Raw genomic sequence first — 16763 nt, forward strand, 5'->3', positions numbered from 1 at the left:
TTTATCGGTATCGCTTTCTACTCCGCCATTACTCTGACGTCATCCCTCCACTTCTTTATTTTTTTAAAAAAATTCCATTATAAAGTTTTACAACTTTTGTACTCATCTGTGCAATTTTTATAAGCAATTGAATAATGAAAAATATGGAAATTTAAAAAAAACTTTCCAAGGAATATTTAGTAATCTTCAGCTCAACTTATATTTGTGAACTTAACTTTTTATTTAATGACTCTAAATAAAGTACAAGATCAAGATTGAATGAGTTACATTTGGAGGCTGTGTTAAGAATAGCTACTACAGCCCTGGCCGGTTGGCTCAGCGGTAGAGCATCGGCCTAGCGTGCGGAGGACCCGGGTTCGATTCCCAGCCAGGGCACACAGGAGAAGCACCCATTTGCTTCTCCACCCCTCCGCCACGCTTTCCTCTCTGTCTCTCTCTTCCCGTCCTGCAGCTAAGGCTCCATTGGAGCAAAGATGGCCCGGGCGCTGGGGATGGCTCTGTGGCCTCTGCCTCAGGTGCTAGAGTGGCTCTGGTCGCAACATGGCGACGCCCAGGATGGGCAGAGCATCGCCCCCTAGTGGGCAGAGCCTCTCCCCTGGTGGGCGTGCTGGGTGGATCCCGGTGGGGCGCATGCAGGAGTCTGTTTGACTGTCTCTCCCTGTTTCCAGCTTCAGAAAAATGAAAAAAAATAAGTAAAGAAAGAATAGCTACTACAAGTACAGAGCCAGATACTAAAAAAATAATAGGCAATGCAAAGCGCCTCAACACGTCACATTAGTTTTTTTGTTAATTTGTTGTACTAAATTACTTACATTTATTCATAAACAAATTACATAATAAAATTTTGTTTACTTAAACAAATTGTTTTTGTATTTAACATTTTTTAATTTTAATATTTTGTCCGGCCTGTGAAAAAGTTCTTTTCTAATCTGGCCCGGGGGCAAAAACTGTTGGCCACGCCTGACTCAGGCTCTACTAGAAAAAGAACTTCTTATATCTTCTCCCTTAAAACTCCTACTCATCCTCCAAAGCCCATCTTTAAAAATCCCTTCTCCAGGAAGATTTTCTTGATTTGACCAACTGGAAGTTATTGCTTTCTTCCAAACCCATATTTCTGCTGTTCTCCTTTCCTGTGGCTTTTGCCTACTCTGCCTTGTAAATATTTCTCTCCCACACCCCACAGACCCAAAGAGCGGGGGCACCCTGAAATAAGGACTCTGTGTATGTGTACACATGTGTGTCATCTTTATGTTCCTCTGCTTCCCATCCAGTGTGCCTTCTGGGTAGTAAATCCTTGGTAGATATTTTTCTTAATGGAACTTAAATGAACTGATTCAGAGCAGATAAGCCCTTGTGCCAAAGGAGTAGAGAAATCTTCCTTTCCTTCTCTCTGATAGAAAGGATATGGACTTTCATCTCCAGCAGATTAATCAGCAGGGTTTTCAAGAAGTAGGCCTTCAACCATTTCCCCAGATGCAGTCTATTTCCTAGAAAATAATAAATTCTGACTCAAATAAGATTAGTAGAATTTAAAGTCTGCAATCCTGGCCTCTCAATGTGACATAAATATCTCAAATTTCCATCAAGAAAATATTGTATGATAGTTACTGAATTCTGCAAATCCTGGACGTCAGTACTGCTATTACTTTACCAAGAGATCTAAGTTAGAAAATAACATGCCTTTGTCTCTTGATTTCCAGATCTATGAAGTTTTGATCTGGCATAAATCTGGAAACTAATCTTACATATGAGGGTAACAGGGAAAAACCCACTTGATTTTGTAGCACCATTATTTTGAATGGGTTTTTATTAGCAAACTGAATTGAGTAACTTAAATGATTGTGGTCACTTTCATCTTTGACAGACATTTGGCTTTGGAGTCGAGAATGGGGAAAATTAGGCTATCTTTAGCTTCTGAAATTAACCTATGATAAAGTTCATGAAGTCAATTCTTCCAGTTTTTCTTCTGGCTTCCTGCCTGTTGGCCACTCTGTTCCTGATTTCTGACTTACGTGGTAGTACTTTGGAAAAAATGAAAGGAAGTAAAATTCAAATCAGTCCTTTTTGGAGCTCGTGTGAACAACTCTAGTAACAGTTTAGTGAAGGATGAATTATTGACCATAATCTGTTCTCATAAGCATCTATAGCTTTCAGTTGTCTATGATTTTAATTACTAACTATTGCCTTGATAGAAATTCAGAATGGGCAGAATTTTGCTTTCATGGTTCAGTGGGTAGTGTAATATTTTGGACAATATATGGAAACTTTTTTTTTAATGTCAGTGCCTTAAGGTGCCCATTACTAATTTAAATGAATTGTAACAAGCATTTTTCCCCCATTACTGATATATACCTTTTCCTCTTGTTCTAGGCAGCTCATGGCCAAAGGGGACATATAGGCCCACAGGTACAGTGGTTCTTTTTTTTTCTTTCTTTCTTAACTTTAAATGATAAATATTCTGTCTAATCAAAGAGCCGGAATAAACGCTCAGTAAAGTCCCTTCCAGGCCAGAAGTTCTTTTCTTTTTGATGATACTGGTTGTGGAATAAAACGTTAGAAAACTGTTAGGCTACAATTTTAAAAACTCAAATCTTAAAAGAAAATGAAATTTGGGACACTTTATTCAAAATCATAAAAATTAATGATAAGAGACATTACTTGGCCCAATTATTGTTAAATTGAACTTTGATTGGATGACACATGCAAACTGTGGTAACTCAGTGGGTGATTTTCCTTTAGATTTTTCCTTAATTAACTCTGCCACTTTATTTAGATTTACATTAACTCCTTTTAAGCCAAGAGAGTACAATAAAACCCTAATATAAATGGAATTTCTGAATGTTTTATTTAAAAGTGGACTACAGCAAATATCCTAATCACATCCTATTGTAAACATTGGTGATACATTATACATGCCTCATAAGCCTACAGCACTTATGAAAGAGCAGTTATGACTTAGGATTTTTCAAAATTGAGGAAACACACTTCCTCGTATTAATAATATATACAATGAGGATAAATAATAAATCCACTCTTAATCACATCATGATGAAACTCTAGAATGTTAAGGAAAACATCTTAGCACCACCAGCCAAGAGAAGGCAGCTTTACCCAGGAAAGGAATAACAATTTAGATTGCAACAGACTTCCATTCACAAAGAATACAGGCCAAAAGACAACAAATTAATATCTTGCAGGTGCAGAAGGAAAATAGCCATTAACCTAGAATTCTGTATACAGGTAGACTGTAAGTAAGGAAAATCGACATTTTCAGATAGATAAAGACTTACATGTATTTACCATCCATAGAGATTACTCCATCCACACACACTTCAAGGTGGGTCTTCAACACCACCACCAACAAAAAAGCAAATCCAGAAAAATGTCATGAAATCAATGAAATGAGACTGGGAAAATGAAGTGTTGGGAAATGTCCTTTCTCTGTCCTGGAGAAAGGCATCAGTGAGGGACATTTAATCACATCCAACTGTCTAACAACTGAGATATGTTTGGTCTGTCCTCGTAGTCACCTAAATTGAACTTTCCTTAATCCTTTCTTACTCTTCTTGGAATTCTTATCTGTGGCAGAGTTCAAGGGCAATGGGAGGAGAATGCTGAGCTTGATTCTTAGATATTTGAGCTGTTTGAATGTAAATACAAAGCTGGAGGATGCCTAGAGATTTTTGAAGAAAATGCCAAGTAAATTGTGAGGTTTTTCAGGTCAAATACCCAAGTTTGAGATGGCATATTATAAGTGTGACAGGATAATAAGGGAGAGAGAGAAAGAGAGAGAGAGAGAGAAAGAGAGACTCAAAGCAAATACGCCAACAGATCAGCTGTGGTTATTTCTGCTTGATGAGATTATAGAAAAATTTTTTTGCCTCCTTTGTATTTTCCTTTATTGAAAAAAAATACTTATAATCATACGCTGAAAGGTGACAAAATTCTCAGGAAACAGTGTTAACAGGTTCTCTCTCACCACAGGGGACACCAGGCCCCCCAGGCCCTGATGGAACCGAAGGCTCACTGGGACCTAACGGCCCTCAGGTAGGCATTAAGATGAATCATGATGTGAAACTTCAAGAATCTGAAGCCTTTCATAGAATTCCCTGGATCCTTGACCGAGCTCCCCCTTGCAGAATCATAGTTGTTTACAGTATTTTCAGGGCTATAGAGTAGGGAAGCGCCACAGTCTTGACTTGTACAGTATTTGGTCTCCTTCACATAAGCTACGTCCTCCTCAGGAGGTGAAACGAGACTGACCATGCCAAGCCACGGTCCCTGAGCGATGGTTCTGGCTCTCATCTAAGGTATTCTAAAGAGACCTTGAGCTAAAGAAAACACTGAGCCTCAGACCTGGGAATTTGGGTCAGTTGAGCGCAGTAAGCGCTTAGTGTTACATATCTGGACGCCTGTGCTGTAGAAAAACTGGCTCCCCTCTAGGAAACAATTATTCCAAATACAGCTGAGTCTTCAGCAGGGTGATCTGTAGCGTGGCACTCAGCCTGTGCTTTCTAGTTCACTTCTCCTGGGAGCTGCCTCCGGCACGTTCCCCTTCACAAGGGACACGCTGTGGCTGGCACTCGCCCTGGTCACATGAGGAGAAGGGCAGCGCGGTGCCAGATGGGGCAAATGTGGCCTGAAACAGTGAGCAGGGAAGGGAAGTCCTAGAACAGGCTGAGAGGAAAGAAAAAAAAAAAAGTCCGACAACAGGACTTGAGAATATTTTTCTCTTCCTCTCAATTATTAGTTTTGAAATCTTGAGAAATAATTTTGCTGTTTGGCAAATGTAAGACAATCAACAGTTCTGCAGTTTTTCAAAGTTTTAACCCACATGGTTAAAAAAAAGAAAAAAACTAAAGTAACTATTATATTCTGGCTGCTTGGTGCATGGAAGTTGGGCAAACTATCCTTAGACGTCAGAAGAGAAACTCCGTTCACATGTTACGAGGTTTCAGCGCAGTAGATAGTCTGCCCCTTGGACCTCGATCTCTTTCCAGCTTGATTGCTTTTCTTTGTTTTGCTTCCAGCTGAGGAAAGTCCATTTTTCCCACCTTCAAGTGAGAATTATTTGCCACTAGGGCTTTGGGGAAGCAGTTCAATAGATTGGCTGGCTTTATTTCGTGCTAAACAAGCAATGCCACTATTACACCCCTTCTTCCATTTTGTAGATCCTTGTTTCATGACAGTTTCAAGAGAGAGAGAGAGATGCAAAAACCAAACCAGCCTGGAAGTTTCTCTGCATAACCTCCGGAGGCCACAGTTAATAAGCAGTATAATATTACAGAAGTAGAAACATCCAAATGTCATCTTAGCGCGTGCCATGTCTTATTCATGACTGGTCTTCAGTGTGGTTCTTGAATAAAACATCTATTTAAATATTTCAGTTTCAAGCTTATATAATGAAGCATTATTTTCTTTTTTTTTTTTTTAGGGTTATCTTCTTTTAACATAATGCATGCAATTGGAGTATGAAGATGCTTAGGATAATTAGAAAGCAATACTGAAAAAACGCACCTGTTCAGTATTTCTTCACTTGGGTTGCAAATGCCCAACTGTCTAAATGTCAGATTGGACATGTGTGTCCCGGCCCAGAGGGAGAGCTTGACAGATCAAGACAGAACCAAAGACATGAGTGGGCTTCTCTTTCCAATTTCTGTCCATGTCACTGACTTAGCATTTCCATTTTAATATTCAGGTGAATATTCGAGTGTTCTCTTTTAGGAGAAAATAATGCTTTAATTCTCTGCGCCTAGGGCTCGAGAGGAGAGGCCGGTGTGAAAGGAGAAAAAGGAGGTCTGGGAAGTAGAGGTCCCCAGGTATGTAATGAGGGGAGGCGACCACATCCGGCTTTGACCTTGGCTTTAATTTGTATGTCCTTCTGGTTTCTTCCTTACAGACAGATTATATTGTCTGTGAAGTAGGAAAAGTGTGTTAGGTGTGGCTTCACTGCTCGATAGGGCCACACCACACCCTGGTCCCTACCTGGCTAAGCAGGCTGTCATTCTGTCCCACACAGAGCTGGTTTCTAACCCTTTTCCTCGGCAGCTCAGCCATTGTTGTTAGGTTTGGGATTCCTCTTCTGTATAAATCAGGTCACATCACTTCCTTTATCTCAACCGGTGGGAGCTCCCCATGCATCCCAAATACAACCTGTTCCAGTGGTCCTTGACCTAGCCACACCTGTGAGTCTCTCAGACAGACTGTAGAACACTCCACCCCTTGGGACCCTCCCCAGACCACTGACATCAGACTCTCTGTGTGGAGGTGAGGCCGGGGTCTCAGTAACTTTAATTCTCTCCAGGTGATTCTGATATACATACCCAATGAGGCCCTACATGATTTGGCCCTGGTCTACCTGATATCATAATATACATCTGTTTGTTTAGCCATTTTTGTTTTTTGGTTTGTTGGGTTTTGTCCCATCTCCTAGATTGTAAGCTTAGCAAAGGTCACATCATTGTCTTGCTTATACTATATTCCAGAGCCCAGAACAACAGTGCTGCTACACACTAGAGCTCAATGCATATTTGTATAATGAATTGATTAGCAAACGAATGAATGAGACATAGTTGGGACTTGTACTCTGGGATAACAGGAGGATAAAGGGAATCCATTACTTTGTATCTATTAATTAAACTGGGCAGTGGTCCAACACATAAGTGGATGTGGCCACCATCAAAATATGTAAGAGGATATTTGCATAAACTTGTATCTCATGACACAATATTTTAAAGCACATTAATTATTGCTCATGAGAACATTTTTCCCATCTTTTGATGAATGTACTCCTTCAAAAACCATGAAAAATTTAAAATTTTATGATAGGATTAAATTGATGAGAAGTAACTATTTTTGTATTCACATCCTTGAATCATTAAAAGCTTGCTGGCACCACCAATTGGGATTTAAAAATAAAGTAAATGTCAAGGGAAACATATATTGGGTGATTATCTCATCTGTTTATATAAAATATTGAGATGTAGAGAGGTTGAAATTCAAAGAGCTTAGTAATTCCCTTGCTCTAGAATACAAAATTGTATCCAAATGGCTGTTACTCCAATAAATTATTTCATTTGCCCTGTAGTGTACTTCTGAGTGAGTCCCCTTTAATCTTTCCTTGGCAAGATCGGCCATACTCATAAATCATTCAACCTCTCGGCACTGCCAGAGGCAGTCAAAGGCACCACTGCTCCCTGTTCTAGCTCTTCCATTTATCTGGCTGGAAAGCGTGGTTTTCTCTCTTTGCTTGCTTTTCTTTAAATACCCTTGTCACCACAGTGAAAGTACTATTTCAAAGATGTGTAGAATTTTCTATGTTCGGGACATGATGAATGAGATTCTCAATGAGGGAAAACCACGGAGACAAACGCAATCAGGTATACAAAAGGGTGTTCTTCTTTGTTGGCTCTAAGTCCACTGACTCAGTCTCTGTATTTGCTTGTAGCACGCAAGGACCAGCCACTCGGGTGCAATCACAGGAGTGTTTTTCTAATTGCAAACTTGAAAGTTGTTCTGAGGATGTACATTTAGCAAAAGGGCTGTGATGTCTGTTGACGGTATTCTGAAGGCTTGTTAATTTGTGGAGTGCTGGAGCATTTTGCATAAATCTAGCCTGTGCTAATTCAGCCAAGTAGATGGCTGTGATATAAAGGAAAAGTGACCCATGGCACCATGAAAAGGAAGAAGGAACTTTGAAAGTCATGGCATATTCTTTTGTTTCTTCCTTTGTCCCTTTCTTTCTGGTTTAGCTAAAGGTCCTCCAGTCATATAACCAAGGCCTTGAAAAGGAATGGAAAATCAGGCTCAAAATATTAATTCCAGCTTGAGCTAGAATTATCTTTAAATACGCAGGGTGTTCGGTGAAATAATTACTAGTATCGTATGCAACATCAAAGAAGGTTGAAACTATTCAGTGGAAATTTGGGATACAAAGTAGAATTTCGTCTTTACAAAGCATAGAATAGTGGTCAAGGGCATGCAGGGGTCAGAAACCTATGGCTTGTTAGCCAGATGTGGCTCTTTTGATGGTTGCATCTGGCTCGCAGACAAATCTTTAATAAAAAAAATAATAACGTTAAAAATATAAAACATTCTCATGTATTACAATCCATTCATTTCCTACCACTCATGTTCATGGTTGCGGGTGGCTGGAGCCAATCACAGCTGTCCTCCAGGACAACACCACATTTTTATTGGATAATGCAGAACGTACATGGGTCGTTGTATGGCTCTCATGGAATTACATTTTAAAATATATGGCGTTCATGGCTCTCTCAGCCAAAAAGGTTCCCGACCCCTGGCATAGAGTCTGAAGCCAGGGCCCCTGAGTGTGATGGCCAGCCTTGTGTCTTCATAACTATGTGGCCTTCAGTAATTTATTTAACCTCTCTGTGCCTCAATTTTCTCTGCTGTAAAATAGGAATAGTAATAGTAGCTGTCTCATCGGAGTGTTGTGAAAATGAAATGGTTTAATATACTAAGTGCTTAGAACAGTTTTTGGAATATGGTAAGCACTGTATAAATGTTTATTACTGCTAGATTGCATCAATGTTACCTGATTTGACAGGGATATTTTATACTCAAAGCATACTTGTAACCAATCCCAGGAAAGCCAGAATAATAATAACAATATAATATATAACCTGTATTTTAATCTTTGATTTTTATTAGTCTGTATTAGGTTATATCAGGGGTAGTCAACCTTTTTATACCTACTGCCCACTTTTGTATCTCTGTTAGTAGTAAAATTTTCTAACCGCCCACTGGTTCCACAGTAATGGTGATTTATAAAGTAGGGAAGTCACTTTATAAAATTTATAAAGCAGAGTTAAAGCATATAATAATAATTGCTTACCAAGTACTTTATGTCAGATTTTTGCTAAGTTTGGCAGAATAAATCTTTATAAAACAACTTACTATAGTTAAATCTATCTTTTTATTTATACTTTGGTTGCTCCTCTATAGCCCACCATAAAAGCTGGAACGCCCTCTAGTGGGTGGTAGGGACCAGGTTGACCACCACTGGATTAGATGATCTATCAATCATTCCTTTTACTCATTTGGCAAGTGTTGACTGAGTGTTTTCTGCTGTCAGGTCCTGTAGTAGGATAAAATGAATGAGACACAGACCCTAGCCTCACGTGCTCCCAGTCTCATAAAGGAGACTCTAGCAGACAGACAATTGAGATGTGATGAGTTAAATATTGAAATAGAATTATACGTAAGGTGGAGTGGCTGGAGAAGAATGGAGTTAAAGGATGAGAAGAATGGCTTAGCTTTGTAGGGTAAGGAGGTGTTTTCCTGGTGACCAGAGGAGAAAGGCAAGCACCCAAGGAAAGGAACCAGGTTAGATGAAAAGAGAGATTAAGGTGAACCTGGGGAACCGCACATGGTCCAATGTGTGTGGAACATAGGCTAGACTGGCAGTGTCGAGGTCAACGTCTTCTCAGCTGTGTTGGGGCTCTGTTCTTGAGTCAGCCCACCCCTTGCTGGCCTCTGGATTTTTTTTTTCTCAGACTTACAGAGGCTGAGCATTTAACTTCCTTGGGTGGTTTCATCCCAGCCTGACACTTGCTGGTTGTGAGTGTAGGCAAGGTTTTATCCCCATGACTATAATAATGAATAGGATTCCTTTTAAAGGCGAGATGAATCTGCATCCCTTTCCTTGCCCTGGTGTATTCCATCCAAAATTAACTTGTCCTTGGCAATGCCCCAGACATTCATTTCAAACACCTAATTCCATCCCACCTGATAAAATGCAATCTAAGGACAATATTTTTTTTAAAAAACAATTAAATTCTAAACACCCTTCTGTCCTCGCTTAACATTAAAGTAGTTGTAAGTGCCAAGAACTCTGTGACAGAGTCTGAGAATGAAAAAAACTCCCCCAGCCCAAGTCACCTTATTGGAGGTTAGAGCTGGCCCCCGCCTCTTACGTCCAGTTTGGAGATTCACCTTTTTAAAACTCCGGTCTTAAACTGTTGCATGGATGGTAAGAGTGAGGGAATCCTGCCCGAGACAGGGGCCTCAGAGCAGGAGACAGAGTGGCTGGGAGCTCAGTCTTTAGAGTCAGAATCAGGTTTGGTTCTTATCTCATCCTCTCATCAACTGAGTGATTTGGGGTTAAACACTTTGAGAATCTGTTTTTGATTGGTAAAATGGTGTTAACAATGTGTATCGCATTGTGTTGTTGTAAGGATTGAAGTTTAAGTATAATACAGGGGTCCCCAAACTTTTTACACAGGGGGCCAGTTCACTGTCCCTCAGACCGTTGGAGGGCCGGACTATAAAAAAAACTATGAACAAATTCCTATGCACACTGCACATATTTTAAAGTAAAAAAACAAAACGGGAACAAATACAATATTTAGAATAAAGAACAAGTAAATTTAAATCAACAAACTGACCAATATTTCAATGGGAACTATGCTCCTCTCACTGACCACCAATGAAAGAGGTGCCCCTTCCGGAAGTGCGGTGGGGGCCGGATAAATGGCCTCAGGGGGCCGCATGTGGCCCGCGGGCCGTAGTTTGGGGACCCCTGGTATAATACATACCTCCTGTCACAGTGCCTTGCACAAAATTAGTGTTTGATGAAAGGACACCATGACAAAGCCAGTGGAGATTTGACCTCTAGCTGATGCCCTTTCCCTTTAAATGCCCTAAGCTTCTATTTTAATTCACAGCTACCTTTGATCTTGGATCAAGGCAGCTTTTTGAGTCTTTGGTCTTTTGGGGGTGGCAGGGAATTTTTCTTCTTTCCTTTAGAAACCTGGTTACTTCTCCAACAAGCAGTATTTGATAGGTGATTTATCTGGGCAACAATTCAGAAGCCCGAGCCCCATTCAAGCAGCCACAGTCCCCAGTTTGGTGCTTTGTATAGTCCTACACAGGAAATAAAATCAGGTTTTCTGATGTTCTAACGAAAAGGCCCTGTTTCCTCCAGCCAGGAAATCTTTTATTTTGGCCTGCTCCCAAACAGGAAACTCCCCTTGTGCTCATGCGCGCTCAAGGCGACTACATATGAAGTAATCTCCCAGAAATATTCTTCATCTCATGGAACTCATTATGTTTGAAAAAAAAAGCACAGAATTTGACCCTGAGGCAAGACTTCCAGTTTATCCCTTATTGTCAAGAACACTTAAAATCTCTCTCCTTCTTTCTTCTGTGATGTACATGACAATTTCATGTGGAAAACCAACAAATTAAACACATGATTTTATCTCCTGAGAACAATTCCTGGAGAGGGGGTTGGATAAGTAATAAAAGATAGGTGAACTGATGGGTTCTAGGTACTATACAAAGTTCCAGGGATAAGGATAAGAAGGCAGCTGGAATGGCCCTTCCTTTAAGAAGTATAGAAGCTATTACCTAATGGATGAGAGAGAGAAACAAGTGAACAATTATACATACAGAGTAGAGGAGTCTGTGGGACAACTGTAAGATCCAGCATGGCTGGAGGGTTAGTATTCTTGTGACAGTGATGCTAAAAGTAAGATTTTCCAGAAGAGGGCGAATATTCTTCTCCCTGGATGGGAAAAAACAAATGGACCTACTCTAAAGGACCAACTTGAACAATGTGGAGATGTAAGACAGGAAGTATTTGGTGACTTCGGATGATTTGATGAGCATGAACATAGAATGACTGAAGTAGTCACAAATGTCTACAGAGGCATACAGTGCCCACAGTTTGAGGAATTTTACATATTAATAAAGTACTAAAACTTTATTCTGAAAGCTACTCAGAATTCAGAAGTTCAGACAAAGTGGCAGCATCAGCCTGATGTTTTAAATCAAAAGGAGAAAGGAGTGGAGAACAAGTTAGAAGGAAGCTAGGCTACAGTTGGGGAAGCCAGGAGTTCAGACAGAATACAAGAGCCAGAAGGTAGGTGACGGCAGTGGGAGTGGAAGAGAGATGGATACAGAAAAGGGATACAGTCTGTATGAATTGTAGCTAATAGCTGATTGGTTTTGAGAGATGAGGTGGAGGGAGGTGTCTAGTGAGTCTTAGCGGCATCTAGATGAGTCTTAGGTTTCTGGGGAAGTAAAAGTGGCACTATTTCCTAATGGGAAAAAAAAATGAGACAAAGCATGACTTATGGTAAATATGATTATCTTTGGTAATCAATTACTATGGGGGAGCCAGTAGGTATTTTAATGTATGAGTCTGGTGTTCAGTTGAGTGGTTTGGACTGGAGATCCATGTACCTAAAAGTCATTTTGTAGAAGGAGAATGTGAATCCGTGGCACTGTCACTCAGGAAGAGTAGATGAAGTAAGAACATAAGGTCAGAGAATGGAGCCCCAGGGCACGTGGAGACATAAGATGCAAATAGAAGAAGGAGCATTTCTAAGGTTCTTGAGAAGAGACCAGAGGGACCAAGAAGACCTTGGCAACTTGGTGTTACAGAGTTCATGGAGAAGTCCCAACGAATGCATAATCAAATTCAAGTAAGGTAAGATGACAAACGGCAACCGGACTGAACACAAAGGTCATGGGCAATAGCTCCATGCAGCGGTGGACGTGGAAGAAGGAAAATGGTTGAGATCTATGGAGAAGGACAACATTGTAACTCATAAGACAAAGAAGGGAGGGGGAAGATGGCAGGCTGTGGAAATAGCACGTGATCTTTCTTAGTAACCAATTCATTGTTCAGCAATCTTTCCTGTTAGGAAATTTTCTTATATTCAACTTATTACAGTTTTAATTTTTTTAATTAAATGAAAAAACTAATGTCATCTTTTTTTTTTTCTTTTGGACACAATTTGCTAAGTATTATGTTTATTACACAGATTTGGCTTATTTATTTTTAAATTATAGTAACCATGGTAAAAAAAATAAAAGAATTGTGAAAGTGATTTTAATTCACTTATATTGGGATTATTTACAAGTACTTATAAACAGTTTAATCAAAAGAGATTTCTGTTGCCATATGTGTTGATAACCCAAAGGAAAAATCTGATCCCAAGAGTGAACAACAGGAGAAGGCATTTGGGCTGTCTCTGGATTGGGCTGTTTCAATGTTCGGCTCTAAAGCTGTTCCAATAAAGCATTCTTTTAGAATATGGGAGAGGCTTCTAGTATATCAAATAGATTTTCCATATAGATGCCTGGTATGTTTATCCATCGTTTAAGTTCTGTTATTTTCCTCAATAAGATCTTCAAGTTTTCTTAAGGTCTTTCCTGTTAAGTTAATTCTAAGAATTTTACAGTATTTTCCCCATTGGTAAGTGGATATTCATTTACTTTTCTAACTTATTGTTAGGAAAGAGAACCCTATTTCAGCAGGTTGTGCTACCTGAACGTATCTTGTTACTGCAAATTATTTTAGTAAAGTTTCTTGATCTTCCTATTGTACAAATAATATTATTTGTAAATAAAGATGTTTACCTTAAAACGTGTACACACGCACACACATGCTTTCCACCAAAGCAAGGGGCCAGGAAGAACGTATTCAAGGCAAATGTCATTTGGAATGCCCACTTTAAATGTTTGACATTTTAGCAACATCTGCTCTAACAGCAAAACAGTGAGAACCTAATATCTCTTTGGAAGAGAAGATTCACAAGGAAGCACAATCATTTAGACAACATCTGGCATGAATTGCTTTATTAATTTTCCTTTATTTACTAGTTTTATTTGACAGCTGCGATACTTTCCAGAGAGAAGAAATTAATAAAGCTGCAAGTCTTCTCACATCTGGGGCTCATTTTCCACTTAGTAGAGACACAAATGGTTTCAAGGAAAGTTGCTTTACGTTCTGTTATATTTACAATTCTTGTTTTGTTTCAGGGACTTCCAGGACCAGAAGGAAAGGCAGGGAGTCAAGGCCATTTGGGAAGCCAAGGAAATAAAGTAGGTCACATTCTTTATACCCACCAAAGTCAAGGATTTTCTCCTCAAAGGAAAAGTTTCTGGTTGTATTAGCCAGGGTCCTTTCAACAGAAAAGCGAACATATTTCATTGCCCCTATACCCTGGCTTGATTCTTAAAGAGCCAGCAACATCTAAGGACATGGGTGTGGACCAGAATGAGGTCAGGGATTCCAGCTCAGCGTAATCTTACCAGGGGCTACTCCCAATTTGAGCTGAGGAACCTCAGGGAAGGGGGCCTCCTCTGGGAATGCTCTTTCCTTTCTCCCTTTCTCCCTCCTTCCCTCCTTTTCTCCCTCCCACCTTCCCCCTCCCTCCTTTCTTTCCTCCCTCTTTTCCTCCCTCTCTCCTTCCCTCCTTTCCTTCCTCCCTCCATTTTCCCTCTTTTTCTCCATTCACACACATCTTTGTTTCTTCTGTCATTTTTTTCCCCTCCATTCATAGAAACCTTTGCTGAACACCTTTTAAGACAGAGACATTGGACTGGCTGGCATTCAGCTGGACGAGAAAGTCAGCTCCAGGAAAGTACAGATCTTTGTCTGTTTTGCTCACAGATGCATCTCTAGTCCTTAGAACAGTACCCAGCACATAAGTGCTTAGTAAATATTTGTTTCCTGAGAGAGTTTCTGGGTTGTATAAGGATAAATATGACACGGAATTAACCCCACAGAATTTAGAATATTTTCAGGACAACAGTCGATGTCATAAAGTAGGCAGAAATAGGGGACTGAGTGGAGGTTTAAATATAGCATTCAAAGAAGTATTTATTTCTGGACTGGGAAAGGAGGCATCATAGAGGCTGAAGACTTTGAATGGACCCGAGAGGATAAGAAGGACCTTGGTCAGCAGAGAGAGGGAGCGTGGGATACTTCAGGTGAAAGAAATAGGGTGAAGAAAAGCACTGGGTTGGAAAATCTGGGAACGGGTAACTGGGGAGTAAACAATGATCCTGTCTGGTGGGCACATAAAGAGTAAGAAAGTTTGTGGTGACTGACTTTATTAGGTATCCAGTATAGTGCTACTTACAATTTTTGAATGGAGTGTATGATCACAGCCAGACTTTGGAAGATTTGAAATAAGCAACTCAGGGTAGAAATATTTTGAAGACTGAGAGATCAGAAGCTAGGAGACTAGTCGGTATGCTCACAGTTTCCAAGTAACTGAGTGACTTAACAGTGTGAGGACAGCAGCAGCTCATGATGATGTTATGGGACTCTTACAGTAGGAAACTGAATCAGAGGGAAGAGGGCTGGGTAACTCACGGGCTTCCAACGTGAGTGCCAACACTACCACTGAAGTAGAGAAGTTGTGAGGGAGAGTAGACGTGAGAGTGAAGAAACTCGGTGTGGGGGGGGGGGGGGAGAGAAAAGGGGTCTCAGGTTAGATGAAGATGCAGATTTCAGGGTCACTTGCACTCTTGGGGATGTCGTCTGTTTGTAAGAAGGGGAAAAGAAGACAGACCATTACCATATTTCCCCATGTATAAGGCACCTTAATTTGGGGGCCCGAAATTTGAAAAAAAAAATGTACTACATAAAGTTATTGAACCTAAGTTTTAGTCATAAAATTCATACAGCTCATCACTGTCAAAACTCCCATCCATTTGATTGTCCTCATCTGTGTCTGATGACGAATCACTCTCTTCATATATTGCCTCGCCCTCAGTTCCATCCATGGCATTTGAGATGCCACACTTCTTAAATGACTTGACAACGATCTTAATCTTGATACTATCCCAGAATATTTTCACAATTTCCATTCACTTTTGCAAAGTTGGATCATTTTTAACTTGAATTCAGCACTGTACGAAAATCTTTTCTGAGCCATTTCTGGGCAGAACGTGGCAAAACGTAACCTACCATAATATACCAGTAACAAATGTGAAACAATGAGCGCAAAGACAGCAAGCGTGGAAAAGCGGGAAATGCAAGTGAAAAATCTACAACCCCTGGATAAGACGCACCCAGTTTTTAGACACCAAAGTTTTTGAAAAGGGGTGCATCTGATATATGGGGAAATACAGTACTAGAAAGGAGGGGGAGGCAACAGAAAAGCATACTGGATGCTGAGGAGAAGCATTCAGGAGAGGCCAAGAGTATCAGCTGGTACGCACTTCACTTCGAGAGCCACTGCCCAGAGGAAGGGCGTCAGGACAATGATCTGCTTCCCTCCGTGGAATCCTCTTCTGTTTCACCCCAGAGCTCAGTGCCGGTGGACTTCTGTTCCTTTGCATTTCCCACACGTACTGCGTTGCCTTTTAGCCTTAAAAATAAGTTAACCACTCCTTCTCAATGTGGGCTACACCACTTCCACACTGTTTCTTCCAAAGACTACGTTACTACGTTCTGCAGAGGGCAGGGGGGCATAACTAGACAGCGCATAAACTCTCCCGGCACTCCCTCAGCCAGATGGTTATGGTGAGTGTCCATAGTGACAGCCACGTGGACAGGCTATACTCTTGATGTGATGTAATGAGAAGGGCACTTTCCCTCTGTGGCCTTTATCTCTAAAACCCAACATAATCATGAGGACAAACATCAGAGAAACCCATATTGAGGGATGGCCTATAAAACACCTGACCAGTACTCCTCAAAACTGTCAAGTTCATCAGAGACAAGGGATATTTGACATTCTGTCATAGTCCAGAGGAGCCTAAGGAGATATAACATGAGATCCTGGAATAATAATAATAAAAGACTATTTGGTAAAAAGTAAGGAAAGCTAAATAAAGTATGGGCTTTTGTTGATGATCATGAATAGATGTGAGGAATGTGCTCTACTGATGTAACTGGTGAAATGGCCAATGGGGGAAAATACCATATTTCCCCATGTATAAGATGCACCCATTTCCAGAAAATTTAAAAACCGGATGTGTCTTATACAGTGGTT

The 16763-nt window shown here is 40.4% G+C and overlaps 1 protein-coding gene across 1 annotated transcript in view; it reads left to right on the top strand.

Annotated features, from left to right (window-relative positions):
* The window catches only part of COL6A6 (collagen type VI alpha 6 chain), a 127892-nt gene that overhangs the window by 58637 nt on the left and 52492 nt on the right, over window positions 1-16763 (top strand). Inside the window, exons 21-24 of the mRNA XM_066244667.1 lie at window positions 2371-2406; window positions 3985-4047; window positions 5757-5819; window positions 13795-13857. Coding sequence (XP_066100764.1) covers window positions 2371-2406; window positions 3985-4047; window positions 5757-5819; window positions 13795-13857 — 225 coding nt within the window. The remainder of the gene's footprint in view (window positions 1-2370; window positions 2407-3984; window positions 4048-5756; window positions 5820-13794; window positions 13858-16763) is intronic.

The sequence above is a fragment of the Saccopteryx bilineata genome, chromosome 10, assembly GCF_036850765.1.
Source record: "Saccopteryx bilineata isolate mSacBil1 chromosome 10, mSacBil1_pri_phased_curated, whole genome shotgun sequence".
In the NCBI taxonomy this organism is placed as follows: Eukaryota; Metazoa; Chordata; class Mammalia; order Chiroptera; family Emballonuridae; genus Saccopteryx; species Saccopteryx bilineata.